This window comes from Lygodium microphyllum, chromosome 11 (assembly GCF_053477565.2).
Source record: "Lygodium microphyllum isolate KBCC chromosome 11, Lygodium_microphyllum_v1.1.10, whole genome shotgun sequence".
Lineage (NCBI taxonomy): Eukaryota > Viridiplantae > Streptophyta > Polypodiopsida > Schizaeales > Lygodiaceae > Lygodium > Lygodium microphyllum.
In genome coordinates this window covers 77,703,527-77,729,036 of record NC_141145.1, presented here as the reverse complement: position 1 = coordinate 77,729,036, position 25,510 = coordinate 77,703,527, and the positions used below count along the sequence as shown (strand labels likewise).

The window sequence follows — 25,510 nt, the reverse complement described above, 5'->3', positions numbered from 1 at the left end:
TTTGAACTTGGTAGAGTTGCCTTGGTAGGGCTACTACATGGCCAATAGAGCTTGGGTATAGTCTTTCCTTAGCCTACTACTAGATGAATACAATATGTTTTATAATTTGGTAGAATGTGCTTTAATAGTCAAAAGCCTTAAAATCTTCTTATGATACCAACTAATCAAAATAAAATGTAAAAATAAAGACATCGTATGGTAAAATGTGTTTCAATAGTCAAAAGCCTTAAAATATTCCTTTGGTTCCAATTCATCAAGTCAATACATGTAAAAGTAAAGACACTATTTTTTACCAAAAATCGCAATGGATGGAGCTCGCTATTTGTTTCATGCAGAAGCATTTGCTACCCATGATTTTTTTAATGAGTGAAGAGTGGCTGCCTCCCTTAGCTCACAGAATTGCAAAGCAAGCGAGCCACAGCCACGTGAGCTTCGAGAGTCTGCAATCCACCCAGCACGCAGTTTGCAGGCTGGCTAGCTAAGTGTGTTACGTATTTATGGAATGCTAGTGAACCAATGTCATATTCACGTTATGTAATGCTAGCATATTTGTATTCATGTACTGTCACTAGATTAATAATGTCTACCTGCTAAAGTGAAAGTAAGGATGATGGCCTGATGTGATGATATGAAAGTCTATGATTTAATGTCATTTTAGTCAAGACACATATACATTGGACTTCAACAATGTTATAGGTGACAATGGATCTTGGCATTTATAAACATAAAAGTATATTATAAAAACTGTTAAGACATCTAAAGTGTCCTTGAAAGTGTGCACACGTATGCTCATTATCTACTATATACAGTGCACAATTTGCTTAAGTGCACAAGCATATAGGTTTCACACTGCGTTGGTAGATGCACCGTGCACAACTCATCAAAACTAAGAAACGATTGGATTTTTCATAAGGAGGACATGATTGGGATGAGAAAAGAAACCTCCCCATAGTGATTTATACATTTCAAAGAAGATACCAAGCTTTGAAACTGAGGCACACTCAGAAGTCAGTAAATAAAACAAGATAACAAAATAATGATAAAAACATTAACACTGAATTTACAGTAGTGAACACCAGTCTCTATTTTCTGAAACATCACAATACTATACAACTCTGTAGTTTTATTAACATAATAACAATGAATAGGATTGGATGATCAAGACAATGCTGACAGGACCAAAGAGAACAATGAGGATAATAAGGATGGACGATAAGAGAGGAGCCTCCCAAATCTAATCTCCTCAGAGAATGAGTATGCGAGATACAAGCAGCTGATGGTCACCATTCTTCTTGATTTTCTCAATCAAGAGCGACCTTGAACTACACTTACATTTTAAGGCTATACTGATCCAAGTGAATCGCAAAGAATTTGATGCTTGCCCTTTCCTACACCAACATCCCATAAACTACTTCAAATCAGCAAGATTCTTGCTGGGAATATCATAGGGTACACACAATGAATCAGCACTGATTCGGGAACCCCCTCTTATTAACAAAGTCCACAGGGAATATGCATCCCTCGGAATATTGAGATGCGCCTTGAATGCAACGGGCATGTCCAGATGGCATGGATTTAGACTCTCGCTTATTGAACTAGGACATCCCTAGCCACCTCTTCTGCAAGTCCAGGCACAGCCTGTCCCAGATGGTCAGAAGGTGTTTCTTGGTCCACCGTCCAGAGTGTCTTTGTCTTCAGCTGTAATTGGACATCGTCAGAACCAGTTTTACCAAAGCTTTAAGAGTTGGGATGCATGAATGCTCAAGAGTGGATTTTGCGCATCTTCTGTACTCCCTTTCAGAATGCTTTCTGAAGATTGGATCTCCGTTTCAGCAGTCTCTGTGACAGCAGGTAACATAATCTGTTCTTTGTCTATGCACTCCGTTTGGATAACTTCTTTCTCAATGTACTCAGTTTGGACAAGTTCCTCAAAGTCACCAGCACGAGCACTTGGCACTTCCAGAAGCATGTCATCGGACACCGACTGCACCTAAAATATCAGAACATAGGATGGTTAAATGAACTTGAGTAATGTAACATCATGCCACATAATGGGCAATGGTATTAAACTGTATATCCCTTGTACTTGCTCTTCTGAATGATTGGCAATGATTTTAAAACGCGGGCTCCTTGTATGCACTCTTCTGCTGAATGAACTTATAGAAGGTTTTAAAATGGCATCAGAAGAGGCATGCCCTTCATGCACAACCAGTTTTGCAGAGTCCCCAAAAAAAATCATCAAATGAAAAGACATAAGCTGAAGAAGTAGAGCCATGTACAGGTATTGCATCTACTCTACAGAAAACTAAAAAGTGTGTTTCCCATGCACTGGATATGATAATGCTAAAACCCACAAAGAAAAGGATCCACCAAGAAAAACTTCAGTCAAAACAGGCTGAAAAACTTCAATCGTAACACACTAGGGACCTATCAGGGGATCACGATTCACAGAGCAAAATTGACTGAGACTCACATACATACCTTAGCAGTTCTGAGGTCAGCCCCCAGTTCCTCCAGAACCCTCACAAGATCACTGAAATTCTCCTGAGTTGGATGATAATGCCCACTGTGTGCTTCCATCAGCTGCACAAATAAAATCAATAGTGACTCGGTCATTGCTTTCCTATAAAAAGAATATTTGCAGTAACCAGCCAGATTCACTTATGTAGAGGCCCCCAAAAGAAGGGAGCAAAAAACAAAGTGATTTAAATCTTGAAGCAATGGTTCCCAATCACAGCAGGAAGAGTTATAATCCCATCAAATGATCATGTATGCTTATGCACAGTGCATGCACATGTGCACCATGCATGCACACAACCACATGTTTCAGTTTCCGAGCATGTCAAATTATAAGACCTTAATTAATGTGAAATTACTATGAATTGGCCCTAATTAAACTCCACAAAAACAACAGAATCTCTGGAGAGAGAGATTTTATGTAGTGGTAGAACAAATGCTAAGTTTAAGAGTAATTAATCAGTGAAAGTGGTTGGGCCAAGGCTGGGAGCTGAATTTTGCGGGGACTAGGCTCTCCAAGGTGCGCTGTGGGGTGAATCCCGTATCACGCTTGGGCATGGTCGTAGCGGCCTCGCGCTTCCCCATCAAAGTGCATATAGCTAGTGAAAGGGTTGGTGAGCGATTCGAGTGAACCGAGAGGGGGTTGGGCTCTCATTTAGTTTGGGGTGAGAGGTAAGGGGGTGAAAATCCCAAGCGGGGGTTCCCTACCTCCTCGCCCGCGAGAGCACGCCTTTTTCTCCTTGTGCCAAGGATTTTGCTCCTCGCCCGTTGGGAGGAGAACTTGAGAAGGACCCGAGACCCGTGGTGCCAAGACCCCAAGGGGGTGAAAGACAAGTCCCAAGGGCTAGATTCGTAACACTTGGTATCGGAGCTGAATCATGCAGCTCACACATGTTGAGCTAAGAAATTTCTATGCTGATTAGCCACTTAAACAACCCCAAAACGAGCTTAATTTAGTAAAAACCCTAAAATAGGGAGTGGTTCAAGAGAGTTCAGTGAAACCCTAATTTGGCAAGGTCCATCCTCATCTATAAATAGACAAGCTGCCCCCATTCAGCCTTAATCCCGTCTGTGCAGGTTTCTCACCCTTAAGTGCAGATTTCAACCATCAGTCCACATACACGTGGCTGTCCAACCTTCGTGACAGCTGCCATCACCTCATTCTACTACGGCGTTCTACTGTTGCATTTTGTTGCTTCACCCACATCATCAGGCATCATCCTCTGCAATCTCTCAATCTCCTCACTCTCTGGTGATCAGCGTTTGGTGTTTCTCTCACTCTTAACACTCGAACTGGTGGTCATAGCACTTGGGATCCATCTGCGGTGCATATCACTCTCTGACACACTGCTCCACCCTTGGGCACACTGTATACTCTTACATTCATTTACAGCTTCCATTCACTTTAGATTTGTGTTCTTTCTATCCCTTCTTCTGTTTGTGTTTGAGTTTCAAGATTTGCATTTAGGGTTTGAGTTTTGCTATCTGTGTCTATGTTTGCCTCATTGTGCTTTTGTCGTGGTCATACTCTCTGTGTTTCCTTAGTGCAAACCCTAGCAGTGCCTCCACACTCTTCTTCACATGATATCAGAGATGGTGCTCTTATAAAGAGTATCCTGTGGATATAGTGGAGTGCTAGTCTTTGCACAAGGCACACAATACGACTCGTAACCAAATCATAATGTCACAAGCACCTTCTTCTCGTGACCCCATGATGTCTTATCAGGCTTCTCCATCGCTAGAGACCTTGAGGAGGTATTATGGACTCAGCAAGGAAGACGACACTCCATATTCACCCTCACCATCCCTCTCTATGTTTACACCCATGCTAGACATTCCAGATTTCATTAACTTCACAGAGGAGGAATTTGAGAAGTACTTATGCAACAAATATGAACCTGGAGACATCCCTTCTTCCAAATTTGCTACTCCTTCTAGACCAGTTGGTGAGGCTAGCCACCTTTCTGATCATGGAGGCAATACAACATTTGGGACGACTGATGATCCATCTTCATCATCTTGGCCAAGCCCTCTGTCAAGTTCATACAACCCTTTTGAGTCATTTGAATCAAAACCCTTTGCCTTTGTTGTGCAAGATCTCAATGGTCAAATGCATGTAAATCTTAATAGAGGGGGCTCAAGAAGCAAACATTCATCATCACGTATACCTACATCTTCTGGTTCATTTGAGCAAGTCAATTACTCTTCTCTCCCTCCCATCCCACCCTCTTCTCTTGAAGTCATATCACCCTCATTTCAAAACCTCGGCTTACATTCCACATCCACCTCTACCACATTAGGAGTTGGGCCTTCTATCTCCACTCCTAGCACATCCTCATTCTCTATTCCATATTCACATCATGGTGCCTCGTTAGGGGGCATTCCACCTCTTGACACTCACCTACCCTTTTCCACAAGCCATTCCGCACTACGGGACTTCATTACAAGGAATGCCACCCTCTAACACAATTCCCTCTAGCTTTCCTTATGTAGGCATCTCTTTTCCTATTGGGATGGCTGTAATAAGCATCCCTCTCACTACCCCCAACTACACACATCCCATGACCTCCCAGATGCAGGGATTTCCTTCCTCTGCTTATGGTGTATCGTCACACTTTCACTGAGTCACTCCTACCCAAGGATTTCCACCCTCTACTCCACCTATCTCTATCGCCCCACCAGGGGGTCCTCATGCGATGACAATGCACATGCCTAGTCATCCCATGCACACATTTGATTCCACCGTGCACACTTCTCAAATGCCGGGTGGGCACTGTGGGGCCCATTCCCACGTGTACTCCTTTCCATGACAATACCCACCCTATCCACATTATCCAAACACTACCCCTCCTATTGCCTCAACCAAGAATGCCTTCACGGATAAGACTCGTTTCAACAGGTCGAATTTCACTACTTGGTTGAACTATATGCAACAAGTGCTTGAGTCTCACGGTCTTTGGAACCTTGTTGTTGGTCTTGAGCCTATGTCTGATCCTCACCTAGCCCATCCTAATTACATCCGTCTAAGGAGAGCTTGCAATGCCACAACCAATGTCGAGTTGATGCAACTTTTAGCTTCAAGAATTTTCCATTAAGGAAGGGGATGATATGAAAGTCAAGTTGGCCGAATATTAGAGGTTACTAGCCAAGTTTGCCACTACCAGCTCTCCAAAGTCAAATGACGATCAGGTCACGTTCTTCTTGAACAAGTTGTCTAACAAATACTTCCATTTTATCCAACACATTTTCTCACTGCCTAGATTGCCGACCTTCTACAAGTTTGAGTGTCAGTTTTTGCACTGCGCAAGGCTGCATGATCAAGTCCACAAGAAGTCCTCCACTTACATCTATCACAAGGGCGCAAGTTGGTTGCCTCTTCTTCGGGAAAGAAAGCCAACAATGGCAAGAACTCGCAAGATGAAAAGGCAAGCCAAAACAAGGGAAACGCCACTTCCTCCAATGAAAACAAAGAACCTCGAACCCTTTGGTAGCAAATTCCTAAGAAAAATATGTTTTTCATTCAGTGCCAAAGGTCGGGCCATGTGGACGAGGAGTAACGTACCAAGGCCCAAGGTCTTCCTCCTAGAAAACCCCAACAAACTACTATGACTACACAGTCTAGTAGGGCTACACCTCCCCCTGCTGCCCCATCTGCTCCTTCAATCCCTACGGTTGCTGGACATATGGCACACGGACAACCTCAACGGCCATTCTACTCTACTCTAGAGGGGTTGACTGATTGGTCTACTAGCACGGATCCTATTGCCCCTTACGCATCCATTCCAAGGAACTCCACAACACCTTCTAGGCCTTCTTCCCCATCTTGACGTATCCAATGGTGGCTCCATACTTGGCCTTTCATTTTCAAGTCTTCCACTACATTTACACACACATATACATTTGCATTATTGCACTTATTCATTCAGTTTTTTCTTCAATTCAGATTTGTTTTTATTTTTAGAGCATCTCACTACTAACCTTTGTGGTTGCAAATCTTACTCTCTTTTGCAGACTTTGTTTTCAGTTCAAGGCTAACATACAGGTTTGTCTAGTCCTACCTGGGCTGGAGACATGGGATGCGCACCGTTCCATTCATAGTTTCATCTTCACAAGAGTCTTGCTCTTCTACCAGCATGGAGGCTTCCCCACCTGAGGCGGATCATACAACACCTCTCTTGATACTATCATGGTAGTGACTTCTACCTCGCTCTTCCAGTCGAGATGCCTCTTCTCATGAAGGCAAGCCAAAACAAGGGTGACACCACTTTCTTCAACGGAAACAAAGAACCTCGACCCCTTTGGTAGCAAATTCCTAAGAAAAATAGGTTTTCCACTCACTGCCAAAGGTCGGGCCATGTGGACGAGGAGTGACATACCAAGGCCTAAGGTCTTCCTCCTAGAAAACCCCAACAAACTACTACGACTACACAATCTAGTGGAGCTACACCTCCCCGTGCTGCCCCATCTACTCCTTCAGTCCCCACGTCTGTTGGACATATGGCACACAGACAACCTCAACGGCTATCCTACTCTACTCCTGAGGGGGTTGACTGATTGGTCTGCTAGCACCAATCCTATTGCCCCTTACACATCCATTCCCAAGTACTCCACTACACCTTCTAAGCCTTCTTCCCCATCTTGACGAATCCAATGGTGGCTCCACACTTAGCCTTTCATTTTCAAGTCTTACACTACATTTACACACATATATATATTTGCATTATTGCACTTGTTCATTTAGTTTTTTCTTCATTTCAGATTTGTTTTTCTTTTTAGAGTATCTCACTACTAACCTTTGTGGTTGCACATGTTACTCTCTTTTGCAGACTTTGTTTTTAGCGCAAGGCTAACATACAAATATGTCTAGTCCTACCTGGGCTGGAGACATGGAATGCGCACAGTTCCATTCATAGTTTCATCTTCGCAGGAGTTTTGCTCTTCTACCAGTATGGAGGCTTCCCCTCCCGACATGGATCGTACAACACCTCTCTTGATACTATCATGGGGTGACTTCTACCCACTCTTCCAGTTGAGATGCCTCTTCTCATCATGCTTCTCGACACCACATGAATACCGACATTTGGCTCATCTTCAACCTTCAACGTCACAATTTCAGATTGAGAGGGGATTCCTACCCGTCTTGGTATTCTACAAGTTTCGGAACTTGTCTTCGACATCGCCCCCCCCCCCCCCCCCCGCCCCCGGTTTGTACATTCATCCTTTGAATTGCATGATTTCAACATTTTTGTACAAGGGCACTTGAGCAAGTAAACAATTTTCCCACTAGGGACACTCTCCAAGAGGCACCTGTTGCATGAACATTTCACAGCATGTAACATACTTATTGTGCAAAGTACCACTAGATGGATCGTAAGTTGTTTCCACCAGCGGTTTATACACAACCATTACTTCCTCACCATTCCCTCGTCATCAACATCTAAGAGTGGATGGGTAGCTTGTAAATTTTGTGATGGGTTGGACCTAAGTATCCGTTCTCATTCTTCAGTCTTCTACTCAATCGACTGCAAACTCTCTCTGACTTTATTTTTTATTTTATTTTTTTAAATCAAGTTCATTGTAGTTCCATTTGCCCTTGTAGGGCATGGTAGGCTACTAGAGAGCAGCCAATGATCACTCTTTGTCAAATGCCCTATGCTCTCTAGGGTGACTACTAGACTCCCTTGGTCAGATAACCATCGCCCCTGTAGTCTTGGTAGGCCGCTAGGCAGCCATCGTGTACCCTTTTTTGATGCCTTGCCTACTTTAGGGTGGAACACCTTGGACAAACTGGATTGGCCTTTCTTTCTCACCTTGTTTTGGGCCTAAGAGGGGATGTTGAGCTAAGAAATACATTCTATGCCGATTAGCCACTTAAATAGCCCCAAAATAAGCTTAATTTAATGAAAAACCTAAAACAATGAGTAGTTCGAGAGAGTTCAATGAAACCCTAATTTGGGAGGGTCTATCATGTATAAATAGAAAGGTTGCATCGATTCAGCCTTAATCCGATCTGTGCAAGTCTCTTAACCTTGAGTGCAGATTTAAGCCATTAGTCCACACACATGGCTGTCCAACCTTTACGACTACTACCATCACCTCGTTTTGCTAATGCGTTTTACTACGGCATTCTACTGCCGCGTTTTGTTGTTGCATTCTACTGCGGCGTTTTACTATGGCATTCTACAACTACGTTTTGCTTCTTTGCCTGCATCATCCTTTGCAGTCGCCTCGGTCTCCTCACTCTAGTGATCAACATTTGGTGTTTCTCTCACTCGATCACTCCGACTGGTGGTCACTCGTGCTCTTGGGATCCATCTCCGGTGGATATCACTCTCTGACACACTGCTCTGCCCTTGGGCACACTGCTTTGCCCTTGGGCACACTGTATACTCTTACATTCATTTACATCATTCATTCACTTTAGATTCATGTTCTTTCTATCCCTTCTTCTAATTGTGTTTTGAGTTTCTATATTTGAGTTTTGAGTTTTGCGTTTAGGGTTTGAGTTTTGCTTTCTATGTTTGTGTTCGTCTCGTTGTGCTTCTATCGTGGTCGTACACTCCATGTTTCCTCAATGCAAGCCCTAGCAGTGCCTCCACACTCTTCTTCACAACATACTCTTTTCCCTCTCCTCTCTTTCTTGTTCGATTGCTCAAATGCTGATTTGCAAATCAGACTAGTAAGCAGTTAAGTATTATTTATCACTAGTGTTAGGAGTCTTATTTATCACTAGCATTAGGGCCTATACTAAATGGGAATTAAGAAAAATTAACTATTTTATTGCTCCAGACATCTCAAGAAAATGATAAATGCATCAAAGGTCCCCGACTACACTAATAGTACATGTTGTTTATATGGTGCCAAAGTGATGATTTTGTTTGACCCACGAAGCATTAAGCGGCTTACAAATCAAACTACAATAATGCAATTTCCTTTCAATGATGCTAAAGAATTGCTTAACCTCTAACTTTGGGGTATTTTGTGATTCAATCTATTGAGATTACCCAAGAAATTTATACAAGGTGAGCATAGTAAATTAGTGAGTCACCGATAACCGTGAGGGAAAGGTGAAAAGAACCCCCATCGGGGAGCCGTTAGACAAGATGGGCTGAACTCTTTCGAGAGTTTAACTGTGAACTAAGGTATAGGAAAGGAAAATACAACATTATTTTAGATTCCATAGTAGAATGTCCATGAGAAATGAATACTCTCTTCACTTCTCACCTTGAATTAATAAGAGGAAAATGTTAAATTGATCATGCATACAGAAGACCATTGAAATAGAGGATCCTAATGAAAGAACTGCTGCTCAAAAAGACTTGTCAAGGGATGTTCAAGAGGGATTCAAGTGGAAGAACTATGCCATATATAATGGCTAGTTGCTCTACAAAGATAAGAGTATGACTCAAAAGGAACAAAAAATTTTGCGATGGATACTCTTATCAATGACATGAAAGTCCTAAAGTAGGACACCCAAGCATTAACAAGACTTATAATCTTATTGAGAGGCGGTTTGATTGGCTTGGAATATATACATGTCCTAGATTATGTAATTGTTTGTGCTATGTGCCACATCAATAATTGAAAGGTTAAATTTAAGAAGCCTTCTCCATCCTTTAGAAATTGCTTCTAAGAATTGAGAGAGCATCTCCGTGGATTTAATTGTTGGATCACCTAGGACACAATAGGGACACAGCTGTGTGTAAGTAATTGTGGATACATGACCAAAATGGCTAAGTTTATTCCAACTTCATCTAATATTAAAACTCCAAAACTGGCTAGATTGTTCATAAAGAGCCTATACCAATAGTATGGCCTATCCGCAAATATTGTTTTTGATCAAAATAGAAAGTTTAATAATCACTTTTGAAGAGCTGTGTCTGGGAGGCTAAAGCTAAACTTGGCATAAGTATGGTGAATCATCCACCAAACTGATGGTCAAATTGAAAGGGTTAACCAAAACCTAGAAGATATGCTTCGTGGATATGTAGGTAAAAATGAAAACTAATTGGAAAGGGTAATTATCTATAGTAGAGTTCGCATATACTAGCAGCAAGTACTCTATAGTGCTCATGCCAAGGTTGGGAGGTGAATCCTACAGCTCAAGCACTCTTTCTCTCTTTTTCTCTTTCCTGTTCAACTACTAAACCCCTAATTTGCAATTCAGACCAACAAGTAGCTAAGTCTTGTATATCAATCTCATTCCTCATTATTCATTTATTCTTTGAGTTCCTAAGTTTTTGTCATTGTTAGTCATTGTACACATACTGTTTTCTCTCTGCAGACCCTACCAAATTCCCTCACAAAAGCCACCATGTCAGGGCTGAAAATCCATGTCTCTAGCACAGTCAAAGGCAGTAGATCCCTCAATATCAATCTTTAACTGAAATATAAGTATAGCAGGTAAAACCACAGAAATACATAATGATCGGGTATGGTTCTACCTAGGCTATTCTACAAGCCCAACTAGACCTAAGGATCCTGCAAGATGACTAGCCTTACTAGCCTAAGGATCCTAAATCTAATGGACCTTGCCACCACCAGACTCCTCTCCTACTTTGATTGGACTTTAAGAGGAAAAGATGTATCAGAGGTGTGCCTCTTAAGTGACCAACCTTACTTGCATTTTGTTAGTCCATCATCTCCTAGTTGAGGGAGCTCCATAGAGTCTTATGGAGACAGGATCTCTCTGTGTTACATTAATAAGGTAAATTACGAGAAACAGGCAATAGGGATGACCGTCTGAGAGCCTTGGGCACCTGAACGGAGTTTAGGGGAGCCTAGAATAAAAGAGAGTCCAAGAATAGTAGGACTCACCAAGAGTTGACAGCTGGCAATTAGATCACGATGGGGGTTGTCAGCAAATATCTAGGCAAGGTTCGGAGGAGAAACGTATCTTGTGCCTCTATCTTGAATGGAACTAAGTTTGTATTCTTCTCTGCCCCATCGTATCAGTTATCACACTGAATCGCCCATTGTACCACACTACACTGGTATCAGAGCAGGCGTTGGATCCTCCTTCCTCCTTCCTTCAGAACCGTTGGGTCCTCCTTCCTTCAGAGCCCCCGGGTCCCGCTTCCGTTTGTTTTCACGTGAAGCTTTCTTTCTGACGCCCACACGACACGTCATACGGAATCTGGCGTGAAGTCGTTACTTGACACATCACCCGTTATCCAGCGTGAAGACGGTGCCCCACACGCTTTATGCCCGTATTCTGGACATGATTTACTTCGTGAGGCGCAACAAATGAAAAACGGCACTATACCGTCTGGCGTCTCTGTGACCAACTCTGGCTGCAAGTTACTGTGTAACGACTGCAGAATAGTCGTATGACAAATACAGTTTGGGCAGAGAACGAATTCAGGGAAGACGTATAGATGGTTCACGTGGCCATTAAGAAGGGGTATATTTAGCCCCTCCTTACTAGGTGTTTCTGCCAATAAGTTTCATTTCCAACGTGACCGGCTCAGTTTGGGAAAGACAAATTATCCCTCACTCTTCGGGGTTATTATTAAAAGCCAACAACAGTTGCCCTGTCACTATAACCAGGGAAGTACTTTACTTTGTACGCAAATTTCTTATAATTGCTTTCCAATTCCAGTGTATTAATGGAAGAGAAAGGGAAAGAGGGAGTAATTGAGGGTTCCAGTTCTAGGGACCACCCTATGGTAGATTCCCATGAAACGGAGATACAAGAAGAACAGCGGGAAGAATTTTTTGCCACACGAGAACAATTTGATGATCTAACTGCTCGTGTGCAAGCACAGGGGGTTCAAATGGAATTTTTAACTCAAACACTCACTGAAATAAAATCTCAATTAACTTTATTACTAGAAAGGGATAAAAATAAGATAGAAACCTCGGATATCCCATCTTCATTGAAAGATTTGGATGTGACTATGCGAGATCCTAAGGAACCCCACTACAAGTTGAGGGATAATCCAATTTTAAAATATATGAAACCCCCTCAGTTTCACGGGGAGGAAAAAGATAGAAATAAAGACACTATCTTTAATTTTCTCCAAAAATGGGAAGATTTGCACAAACTTAAAAATACTCCACCACATCTCCAAGCGCTGGAGGCCAATTTAACTTTGGGGCCGAAGGCATATAAATGGTGGCAAACATTAAAGGAGGCAAATAAAATGCCTAAAACTTGGGCTCAATTTGAATCGGTCTTTTTGAAAGAATTCCTTCCTGAAAATGAAATGAAAAGAAATTGGGAAGATTGGGATTATGTCAGACAAAAGGGAAGACACATGCTGACATATCTAGAGGAATATCGTGAGATAATCCTCAAATTGGAAGGAATAGATGAATTTCAAAAGACAAGAAGATTCATTAGGGGACTAGATAAGGCCTGAAAAAATAAAATGCCTAAAACTTGGGCTCAATTTGAATCGGTCTTTTTGAAAGAATTCCTTCCTGAAAATGAAATGAAAAGAAATTGGGAAGATTGGGATTATGTCAGACAAAAGGGAAGACACATGCTGACATATCTAGAGGAATATCGTGAGATAATCCTCAAATTGGAAGGAATAGATGAATTTCAAAAGACAAGAGGATTCATTAGGGGACTAGATAAGGCCTGAAAAAAGGAAGTAAAAAGGAGTTTACCTAAGACGCTTAAAGAGGCAATTAAATTTGCATTAATCAATGAAGATAGTACGCGTCCAGGTACACTCACTAGTCTCACTAATACGGAGCCCAAGACTAAGGAATTGGAAACCTCAGAATTTGTAGGCAAATTCAAAAGAAAAATGCCAATTTTTAAAGGGCAAGAAACAACCTTTTGAAAAGAAACAATATGTAAGGCCAAAGTTAAGTCCAGATGACTTTGATAAGGCCAAAAAAGAAAAGCTGTGTTTCAATTGCCTATCCCCTAACCATGCTGCCTGGAATTGCCCTCAAAGGAAAAAGGGGGAAAATAAAGGAAAGGATAAGGACAAGGGCAAGGGAAAAGAAAAACAAATCCATGTAGTGCAGACTCTAGAATTAAAGGGGCATGAAAAGTATAAATCTTTAGAGGTTTTGCACAAGGATGTACAACACAAATGTTGTATGTCAACTTCTATATGGCAGCCTACCTTTGGGCCACATGATTTAGTTAGAGTGCATGGATTGATAGCTGGAAAGAGGGCTAGAGTCGTGATTGATGACTCTGCTACCCACAATTTCATAAATTATGCACTTGTCAAAAAATTAAAACTTCCCCAACAAAAGAGTGGGCATCAGTATGTTGTTCGTATGATGCAAGGTCAAGATAATAAAATATGCGATACAATGGTATCCAATTTGGAAATTGAGATCTAAGGATATATAAAGATAAACTTGATTTTCAAATTATGAATATAGAAAGAGCCGATATTGCTTTAGGGAGGGAGTGGCTATGGGAACTAGAACCATCCTTAAAATGTAATTATCATCATAATACACTGGAATTTGAAAGGGATGGTAAGACTTTTGTGATTCAAGGTGAACATGAAGTATCTGATAATCCTTTGTTGTGTTCCACTGAGGTTCAAAAGTTGATAAAGAAGGAAGCTTGTGAGGTATATATGTTATGGTCTCTTCCTGTACAAAACACTTTTACTTTCTGTAATATAAAGCAACAATTTTCTTATGTTTGTGAGTTTAATGTAAATAATGAATTAAGTGATTTATTAGATGAATTTAAATACGTGTTTCCTTCTGATTTACCAAGTGGCCTTCCACCAGATAGGGGTGATATAAATCACCCAATTGACACAAATAAGGATACACACCCTATTTCTAAACCACCTTATAAGTTAAGTGAAACACAGCACCAAGAAGTTGAAAGACAAATTAAGGATTACCTTGATAAAGGGTTTATACAACCCAGTAATTCACCTTGGGGTTCGCCAATTTTATTGGTAAAGAAAAAAGATGGTTCTATGTGACTTTGTGTTGATTATAGAGCACTTAATAAGATAACGGTGAAGAATAAATTTTCTATGCCCAGAATGGAAAATCTTTTTGATCAATTACAAGAGGCAAAATTCTTCACAAAGATAGATTTAAGATCAGGCTATCACCAAGTAAGAATTAAGGCACAAGATGTTCCTAAGACAACATTTCGTACTAGATACGAGCATTATGATTTTTTGGTGATGCCTTTTGGCCTCACTAATGTACCAACTACCTTTATGAAGCTGATGAATAGTCTGTTACGGCCCTATCTAGGACATTTTGTAGTAGTCTTCTTGGATGATATCTTGATCTTTAGTAAATCAAGAGAAGAACATTTGAAACACTTACAATTGGTATTCCAACTGTTAAGAACACATTCCCTTTATGCGAAGAAAACTAAATGTGAATTTTTCGTACAAGAGGTCAAATATTTGGGGCATATTATCTCAAAAGAGGAAATCAAGATGGATCCAAAAAAAGTAAGGGCAATTATTGAATGGCCATCTCCAAGGAACCTGGAAGAGCTGCACATCTTCCTAGGTTTATCTGGATTTTATTATAGATTCATTCGAGATTATGCCAAAATAGCTGTTCCAATGACAGACCAACTTAAAGGGAAAGGAAAGAGCTTTAATTGGGGAACAAACCAAAATGAAAGTTTTCAAAAACTTAAGGTACCTATTGCTACAGCTCCACTACAATTAATTGTGGATCCCAAAAAACCATTTATGGTTGAAGCCGATGCCAGTGATAAGGCGATAGGCACGGTCTTATTACAAAAAGGTCAACTAGTTGCTTTTCAAAGCAAGAAATTAGATCGTGCAAAATAGAATTATTCTGTTTATGAGAGGGAGTTGTATGCAATAGTACATGCAATGAAGAAATGGAGGCACTATCTGTACAGTGCCAAACTTTTGATCTTGTCGGATCATGAAAGCATTAAGTGGCTTAATGACCAACCGTATCTACAAGGGCGTAAAGCCACATGGGCCGAACTCCTCCAAGAGTTCGACTATGAGATAAGGTATAGAAAAGGAAAGTATAATATAGTGGCTGATACACTCAGCAGAATGCCCATCATAAATTAATTGAGTTTTACTCAATTCACTTCTGATTTGCTTGAATCCTTAAAAGGAAAATGCCAAGTTGATCCGGCATATTCCAACATATGGGAAGCAATAGAAAATGGGGATCCAAATGGAAGGGCCTCCACTGAGGAAGGAATATCTGAGGATGTTCAACAAAGAAATGGAGCATCAGGGGTTGCTCAAACCGGATTCAAGTGGAAGAATTTTACCATTGATAATGGTTATTTACTCTACAAGGGTAGGGTATGTGTCCCGAAAGATAAAGAAATAAGGCGCCAGATACTCTTTGAGTATCATGATACCCCTAACGCGGGACATCCAGGAGTTAATAAGACTTATAGTCTTATTAAAAGGCAGTTCTATTGGCTTGGAATGAATAAGGACGCCCTTGACTATGTGGTCAAATGTAATAAATGCCAGGTTAATAAAGCTGAAAGATTGAAAATGGGAGGACTTCTCCATCCATTAGAGATTCCTTCGGGAAAATGAAAGAGTATCTCCATGGATTTTATTGTTGCATTACCCAGAACACAGAGGGGCCACAACTCTGTGTAGGTCATTGTGGATAGGTTAACCAAAATGGCTAGGTTTATTCCAACTTCAACAGATGTTAAAACACCAGAATTGGCTAGATTGTTCGTAGAGAACATATACAATTGCATGGTCTTTCGGCAAATATAGTTTCTGATCGGGATAGAAAATTTGATAGTCAATTTTGGCGTGCGATATTTAGGAAGCTGGATACTAAACTTAGCATGAGTACGGCGGACCACCCGCAAACTGATGGGCAAACTGAAAGGGTTAATCAAATCCTTGAAGATATGCTCAAGGCATATGTAAGTAAAAGGCAAACTAATTGGGAAGAGTATTTACCGATAGCAAAGTTTGCATATAATAGTGCCAAGCACTCTTCCACTGGATATAGTCCATTTTTGTTAATGTATGGGTTTCAGCCCAAAGCTCCTCATGCAGTAGGACTGCATAAGGAAAAGGTTCAGGCAGCCAAGGATTTTTTGGAGGATATGAATAGTATACTAAAATTCACTCAAGAAAATATTAAGAAAGCTCAAAATCGAGCTAAAACTTATACAGATCCTCACCAAAGAGACATCTCCTTTGAAGAAGGAGAATTGGTCTATCTTAAAGTGCCTGAACAAACTAAAACCATGAAAACGGGACAATGTCCAAAGCTGTCACCCAGGTATTGTGGTCCTTTCACAATACTTAAAAAGGTGGGAGAACGGGCTTACAAGCTCCAACTACCTGCTGGTAGTAAAATACATCCAGTTTTTCATGTAAGTAAGCTAAGGAAGAAGCTGGGTGATTTGGATAATCTAATCTTAAATGATAACATTGAGGAGCTATTAGACGACCAATCTAATCCACATGAACCAGAAAGAATATTAAATGTTCGTAACAGACGAACAAGGAATACTATTTATCGAGAATGTTTGGTCAAATGGAAAGATTGTTCAAAAGAAAGCTCAACATGGGAGCGAGTAAGTACCTTAAGGAAAAAGTTTCCCAATTTACACCTTCCAAGTATCGTTTTCAAGGACGAAACCGATTCTTAAGGGGAAGGAAATGTTACATTAATAAGGTAAATTACGGGAAACAGGCGAGAGGGATGACCATCCGGGGGCCTTGGGCACCCGAACGGGGTTTAGGGGAGCCTAGAATAAATGAGAGTCCAAGAATAGTAGGACTCACCAAGAGTTGACGGCTGGCAATCGGATCACAATGGGGTTTGCCAGCAAATATCTAGGCAAGGTTGGGAGGAGAAACGTATCTCGTGCCTCTATCTTGAATGGAACTAAGTTTGTATTCTTCTCTGCCCCATCGTATTAGTTATCACACTGAATCGCCCATCGTACCACACTACACACCACACTACACTCCGTCTATCTTTAGCCCATTCTATTTGTGTGTATTTCTTTTTTGATGAGTTTCAGGTGTGTTCACATTGTCAGAGATCAGTTTCCAGCGTCATGCATTTCAGTGGCAGGAGGACTTGTTCATACCTAGCACGTGATCAGCAATTTTATTGTAAGAGCAGCATTTCATGTGAATGCGGGTATTCATCTATTGCTGGAAATGCGGTCACCAGTATCTTAGGGGCCAGTTTGACCAGGTTGGCCAGATTTGGGCATTTCCTGCTATAAATAGCTAGGGCAACTGGTTGCTGCATCACACACATTTTCTGAAGCAGATTGCTTCAGAACACCCTGACTTAAGCCTCTCCTCCATCTTCAATGCTGCCATTGGTCATCAGCTTAATCTCGTACCCTCACTGATGCCTTGGGCTGTGTGCAAGGACTAATCGGTCCACTTTTTGTATTCAGTTCCATTGTGCACTCTTACATGGTATCATTCACCAAAATGAGGACTTGGAGACTCTGCCAACAAAAGACCACACTTCAGTTGCTGTTTGGAGCAGATTTGTCACAGCTCACGAAGAATGTGAACTTGCTGCTTTGTTCGGGCCTTCTATGAAGTGTGCAAGACATCTACAACTCTTTCTTGCAAGGTGTAGCTCATTTACCCTCCTTTCAGGATACTCAATACCAAACACAAATTCTCTGAGTGTAATTCCAGGTCTACAAGAGTTATGGAGTACCACCAATTCAATGGTTTTGATGACTCAAATGAGGAGTCTATCTATTCTTCTAAAGATAAGTGTTCTTAGCCGCCAAATCATTGCAATAAGTGAAATGATGATAGAAGAGCAGAGCCATCTCACTTTGACAGGTCTCGAGCATTAGAGCGGCCTTCTCCCCCTCTAGCCTCTTTACATGTTTCTCATAGGGCCTATACTTCCAACCGTCGTATAGCCATTATGGCACCCTTTGTACAAGTGTCACTTCTTCCTTCATTGCCAAAAGAAGATCAACTCAATGGGCCGAATTCCTCCCTTTAATCTTGCAAAGTGGAGTGCATTCTCAATACCTTTGATCTATGGTCTTTTGTTACTCCCCCTATTCCTCGACTAGTGGTTGACAATCCCAAGATTGGTTCTATGATGGACTAGGCTGCCTTATGGGATCGGCTCAACACTCCAGCCCTAAGTTCTCTTTTCATGAGCCTACAGAATTATGTTCTTATCCATGTGCGCAAACTTCACGCATCTGCAAGAGAATAGATGAAGCTCTCTTCTCTCTACCATCCGAAGACCTTTGCCCACCATTATTACCCTAATAAGAAGGATGAATAATGAAAAGAAGTCCAACCCAAAATGCCCACACTATGGGAAAGGCACTTGTTCGGCGGAGAAGTGTTGGCAAAAAACCCCCATTTGAAGCCAAAGGAGGGTTCCAAAGAGGCTACCCTAACCACTACAAAGCTTATCTTCATTCATCTATTTGAGGTCAAAGATAACACACTTACTTCTTCCACAAAGAAGCCATGGCCGTTGGATAGTGGAACCTCTTCACGTATGGCCTATTGACTAGATTGGCTCTAGGATGTGTGCTAGAGGGGGTTCTATCATCATTGATGACAACTCTTCAGTTCCAATTCAAGGAGTAGGCACTATTTTCCTGTACCAAATCGTCATGATTCTTTTGACATTGTTCTTTATATACCTAATTTGGGCTTTAACCTTCTTTCTATCCATGATTTGAGATAGCTAGATACTCAAGTTGTCTTCACCCAAGATGATGTCACCAAAAAGGATTCGTCTGTAGGTGATGTTCTTTGGATATGTACATAAGAGGGTAGGCTTTACAAGCTCACCACCCTTGCTATGTGAACTTCCCACAAGCTTGCGCTACTTTGGCATGCCCATTATGGGCATGTAAACTTTGACTCCATTCAACGGGCTTCTCAAAAGAATATCGCATGCAAGGCTTCTAGATATTCCCCCATCCACACTTTATACCCTAGTTTCTTATGGGGCAAGCAACAAAGGTAGCCTCATCCCTAGGTTACTCCGTTAAGAGTTGGTGCAAACCAACTTGTGTGGAGCTTTAGGCACAATCTCCTTTGGGAAGGCCAAGTATCTAATGCTTATTGTTCATTATTTTAGCAAGTATGTGTGGCCTTATTTCTTGGCCTACAAAATAGAGGTATATTCCAACTTCTACAAGAAGGCATATGCTCAAAAGCAAACGACTTTAAAAGTTTGAGGTGTACAAGCCGACCACAACAATGAGTTTTGCTCCAAAGTCTTTGACTAAATTTGCAAGTAAAATGGTATTCATATGGAATATTCCCATTTGGACATACACACATAAGAATGATGTAATGGAGTGTGCCAATCAAACCATGCTTGAGCTGGTCCAAGCATCGTGATCTACCAAGAGTTTCTACTTCGAATCACATTTGCAACAAGTCTTAACTATCAACTTTTACAGGACATGACTCTCTAAGAGGCTCTCTTTGGAAAGAAACCTCTCTTAATTTTGCATCTTTGAGTATGATGCTTATGTCCATGTAGACTAAGATGAAATGGGGAAACCTCAACTGAAAAAGAAATTTATCTCCGTTGGCTATAGCATGACCATGAAGGGTTACAGGCTCTATACCTTGACTAAGAGAAAGATTGAGGTGAGTAGGGATGTGATCTTTGATGAGGCTGCGGCTTCAAACAATCCCATTAAAGAAGGTGATGCTTCTATAAGTGAATCTTTGTCATCGACTGACCCCTCCCTACCATGAGCTCCTCCCCTCCCTTCTAGGTTACCTTTTGACTTTACTTCTTCGTCTCCTCCTCCTCCTGCTCCCCTTCCATCCTTACCATTCCTTCTTCTTCGAGTATTCCCACTCCTTCCCCATCCCCTTGAGGTTTATTCAAGGGGTATTGAGCTATGAGAGGGAGAACCCTCTTCCAATAAGGGTGATGTACCTTTGCCCAATGAGAGGAAGTCCCTATCCCATACAAGTGCATTACAAGTACTAGAGACCTCAAGGTTTCCATCATAGCAAGATTGGCCTGTTAGTATTCCACTGTGGTATTGATAGCTTATGCACGATTTGAGAGTGACTCACATTCTCGATACTCCAACCGGCCCATGTAGATCAGCCAAGATGCAAGCCAAGCACAATAGTCACTATGTGTAAACTATGCTCTTATGTCGTCGATTTTAGAGGGTCATAAGCCTACCACTATTGATGAGGCTCTTGCATAAAATATATGGTGTCGTGCTATACATGAGGAGCTTGATTCTATTGATCGTAATCAAACTTGGCAATTGGTTCTGCATCTAAGAAACTGGAACACAATTGGTGTAAAGTTGGTCTATTTGGCCAAAGACATGGTTGATAGCACCTTTGACAAGCATAAGGCTAGGCTTGTTGCCAAGGGTTTTGCACAAAGGGCAAGCTCAAACTATTCAAAGGTATTTGCACCTATAGCCCGCGTTCCTGCAGGCAGCAAAATGGTGGCAACAATTCAACTTCAGTCTTCCAATGGTGGCAGCAGTTTCACAAACCCTCCAAGCCTGATTTCCAGCTTACAATGCGCAATGTTTCCAACGAAATCTAATCCAGCTGCAAGACTTCAGCTATGCATATTTAAGTGGGTAGTGCTAACTCTCTGATTTTGAGGCTGGGAGGGAGGAACATGATACCAGTGGTTAAGATTGGCATAAGGGAGGAACATGATACCAGTGGTTAAGATTGGCATTTAAACCTCAAGCGAGCCACTCAGGGTATATAATAGAGAAAAGGAAAATAAATTTGAAGCTAAAGAAAGAGAGGGCACTAGAAAAAATTGAGCACAATAGAGAGTAAGTTCATCATTACTTGGGTGCATTTAAATAAGCAAGCAGAGAAAAGCAAACAAGATTATTTCTATGTATATCCTTCCTTCGTTCCTCCATTTTGCACTTTTGCCTTCAAGACAAGTTCATTGTAGAAGATTGTGCTTAAACAATGTGTCTTCTGGAGTAAAGCCTCGACTAAGGAACTTTTAAACTGAACTGAAGCTTCAAATTTCTACTGTTTTGCATAGCGCTGTTGATAAATCAATTGCTCTTTCAAGATACATGAGACTATCAACCTTTCTTCAGGAATAAACAAATATAGAAAGTTGCACAAAAGAAGAGGTAAACATTTGGAGGTAAGATATAAAATCAACATTTGGAGCTAGCATACCAAACGTTTCAAACTTAGAAGAAATCAATATAAGTTATGGGTGGGTCTAAGCTACCTCCAAAACTCCATCATTGACAAGAAGTCGACCAGCAGCTTTGGTGGCACCACCTGCTAAGAAACTTGAGTGTTGAAATGTCCCTTTCTTCTTCTACAAACAGTAACAAGCCAAACACAAGCCATAAGAACACTTAGTCACTTTTGAAATAATGAAAACTTCTACAACAACCTAGATCAGAAGTACCCTCAAGAGAGAGAACACAATGAAAAGAGAACATTGACACAAAGTAAAAACAATAAATATTGAGAGAGCATCTAGACCTTTAACATAGGCATAGGTTCCTTGGTACTTCCAACAACTAAAAAATTAGCTGAATTTCCCAACCACATAGAATGTTTGCTCAATGACCCTTTGAAACTTCAGAAATCACTGTAGTGAATGACCTTGGATGTTCCAAGCATCTATTCATACACCATAACAGCATATCATGCACGTGATGTGCTCAATTCAGGCAACATTGTTGCAAACTTTCTTTCATTTTTGCCTTTGTTTTAATCTATCTAGACCTATAGGCATATGCTATTACAATACTCTGAGCATAGAGTTGTGAGAGAATGATAGATGAGCCAAGGATGTGTTCTCCATCTACTATAGTCTCATACAAACTCAAGCCTACTTTTCCTAGATCCCACTTTGTTATACGAGGTGTGAGCTCAACCATCAGTGGGACCAACTGTCCACTCACCCAAGACTCCCCTAAACCTGACCTGTGCATGCCATGGATCAACCAGCCTAGTGTATTCCATTTCACGGAATAAAAGGTCTCGATTGGAATATGAAATGACAGTGTCTTGATTTTGAACAATCATGGAGTTACGAAGGTTAGTAATCTCATTTTACAGAAATAACCATAGATATTTTTTTCATTTCTATCGTAGGAAACTTAATTCTTAAAATACGATATTATTTTTCAAGTTTCATTCAATAAAGAGGATCTTCTTACAAATCTTGAAGTGAAAACATTCCAAATATGTAGAAATGGTGGTTGTTACTTCCCACAAAAAGGATCCCGATAACCGAGTCACACGTCACTTTGCACCATATCTTTTTAAGCAAAGTTTTACCATAATATCTGGAATTCAAGGATTATTCTATTGTTAGATACTAAAAACTACCAGTTTCCAACTATCAATTTCTCAAATTTCACTCGTTGCCTTGGGGTCCGGAAAAAAAAAAGTTTCAAGTTGAATCCAAGTCTTTTCCGTTGGATAATGGCTTTGTAGTAACCTCCTTTGTATCATGACCACCAAATACATCTAATAAATGATCCTCCATACCCAAATTGAATGAATTATAAACTGAATCGGCTATTTGGTTTGCTCCTTCGTAACCTAAAGACAGTCGATATCCCAATGGAAAATTTTGGATATGAACCGGTGAGGAAATGGCCCCACACGGAATGTCAATGCATTTACCAATGTGGCATTCCATTTGAGTCCTGAATATAGCGGAGGGCTCTATACAAGCTATTGCATTCCCGACTTCGGTGTGATCTTTCGTGATGAGTACCTCATCACATAGGCCTTGGACCTGCTCATGGAACCACTAGGAGTCATGTTTGCAATACGTACCTGAACCACTGACACGAATTCCCATTTCTTTAACAAGTATTTTAGTAATAGAGGCTGCATGGGTCGCATCCCCAACAACTATTGCATCCTTTCCACCTAGATTCTGACAATCAATAGATTTTGAAAACCAGGCTGCTTGTGAAACAAATTTACTTTGATTCGCGATGTACGACTCAAAATCAACAATCGTTTCCGATAAGATGGGAGCCCAAGCATTGATATATTCCTCAATCTGTTTTATGAAATCAGCTATATCTAAGATTCCCATTGGAGTGGTTGACATGTAAGGCATCCCAAACTCTTTTTCTGACAGGACCACTGCCACCCGCCAACCATGAAAGCTATCACCTACAAGTTAGGATCACCAAAAAGATTGTTGCCCCCTCCTATATGTTGTCACCTGTACCAGAAGCACCTTGCGATGATGCCAACTACTCCTAGAGGGCTCCAAACTATTCACTCGCTATAGGAATGGTCCTTGGTGGTTGCAAATCACATCAACAGCATCCCCTTGCTCTCTAACAACCTTCTTCTCTCTCACGATGGTTGGAATAAACTTACACCAGCCCAAAAAACGTTTTTTCCTCTTGCATGGGCAAGTTTTGCCAAGTGGCAGCCTTCTAATCCCGTTTTTCAGCATTATCCAACTTATTAAATTAATCTTCAAAAGATTCATTTTAAAAATTAATTTGATAATCATTCTACTGCCTAAAAAAATACCCAATAATTGAATTGGCTTTGCCAATTTGACTCCCAAGTGTCCTTGAGCATGTCTCCCAAGTATCGTTGAGCAATTATTGACCCTTAGATTGGCATTAAAGTAATTAATGAATGCTAGTCTCTAATGTCACTATTGACATTAGTGGCCAATAAATTGGTCTATGCCCAAATCTGACACCAAGTACCACCTAGTACCTATTGGGCATAACTTATTACAACTATTACCTTTGGCATCAACTAATATCTTGGCATCTTGGGTCCCACATGTTGAGCTAAAACACGCTTTTTAGCCGATTAGCATTCTTAAACAAACCCAAGACACACCTAATTAATAAAAAACCCTAAAAAGGGAAGTGGTCCGAGTGAGTTTCAATGGTCTCCCAAAAACCCTAATTTTTGGGGGCACCCTTCTACATCTATAAATAGGCAAGCTGCCCCCATTCAGCCTCATCCTATATGTGTAGGTTTCTCACTCCACAAGCAAATTTCAGCCATCAACCTCCTCCCACGTGGCTGTTTAGCCCTTGTGACTGCTGCCACTCCATCCGTGTTTGCTCCTGTTGTTGGCGCGTTCATCCATGCTAACGTCAGTTGCTAGCAACATCATTATCTGCTGCGATCTGATAATCTAGTTATTGCTAGCCACATCAAACACTATTTCAGCCTGCATTTGCACCTATGCAGCCTAGGCGTTAGCTGTTCATCATCCTGCGGCAATTTCAGATCTGCATTTGCTGTCTAGGACAGTCCCCCAGCCATCACACACACTCCTACTATTTGCGTTTGCTGATCAGCATCTGCTGTCACTTGCGTTTACAGCATCTATCTCCTTAGACACTTTGACTGGTGGTCATAGACTTGGGATCCGTCTCCGGTGGACGTCACTCCGACATTGCTCTGCCCTTGAGCACACTGTACACTCTTACATTCATTTACAACATTAATTCACTTCAGAGTTGTGTTCTCTCTATCCCTTCTTTTGTTTGTGTTTGAGTTTTGAGTTTTGCATTTAGGGTTTGAGTTTTGCTCTCTGTGTCTACGTCTGTCTCTTTGTGTTTCTGTCATGGTCGTACACTCTGTGTCCTTAGTGCAAACCCTAGTAGTTTTCTTCACATGGTATCACAGGCGGTGCTCTTGTAAAGAATATACTGTGGATATTGTGGAGAGCTAGTCTTTGTGCGAGGCACACAATACAACTCGTAACCGAATCACAATGTCCCAGACACCTTCTTCTCCAGTTTCTATGATGTCCTATCAGGTTTCTCCATCATTGGAGACCCTGAGACGGTATTATGGACTTGGTGAGGGGGACGACACTTCACTTTCACCTTCACCTTCTTCTTCTACTCCCATTCCAAAGTTCACTAACATGACAGAGAAGGACTTTGAGAAGTACTATCGCAACAAGTACGGTGATATTTACATCTCTCCTACCAGTTTTGCTACCACATTCAGACCGGTTGGTGAGACCGACAACCTCTCCGATCATGGAGGACACATGGCATTTGGAACATCTCATCTCAGCCAGGTCC

At 41.2% G+C, this 25,510-nt stretch overlaps 1 protein-coding gene across 3 annotated transcripts in view; it reads right to left on the bottom strand.

The window, feature by feature from the left end:
- Positions 1 to 1,058: 1,058 nt before the first annotated feature.
- LOC148028990 (IQ domain-containing protein IQM1-like) overlaps positions 1,059 to 25,510 on the bottom strand; it is a 46,090-nt gene continuing 21,638 nt past the window's right edge. Inside the window, exons 6-8 of one of the 3 annotated variants that reach the window (XM_087687781.1) lie at positions 21,685 to 21,777; positions 2,482 to 2,583; positions 1,059 to 1,990 (exon numbers count right to left, since the gene is read on the bottom strand). In XM_087687781.1, coding sequence (XP_087543907.1) covers positions 1,727 to 1,990; positions 2,482 to 2,583; positions 21,685 to 21,777 — 459 coding nt within the window. In that variant the 3' untranslated portion in view covers positions 1,059 to 1,726. The remainder of the gene's footprint in view (positions 1,991 to 2,481; positions 2,584 to 21,684; positions 21,778 to 25,510) is intronic. The other 2 variants (XM_087687780.1, XM_087687782.1) reach the window with 2 other exon arrangements.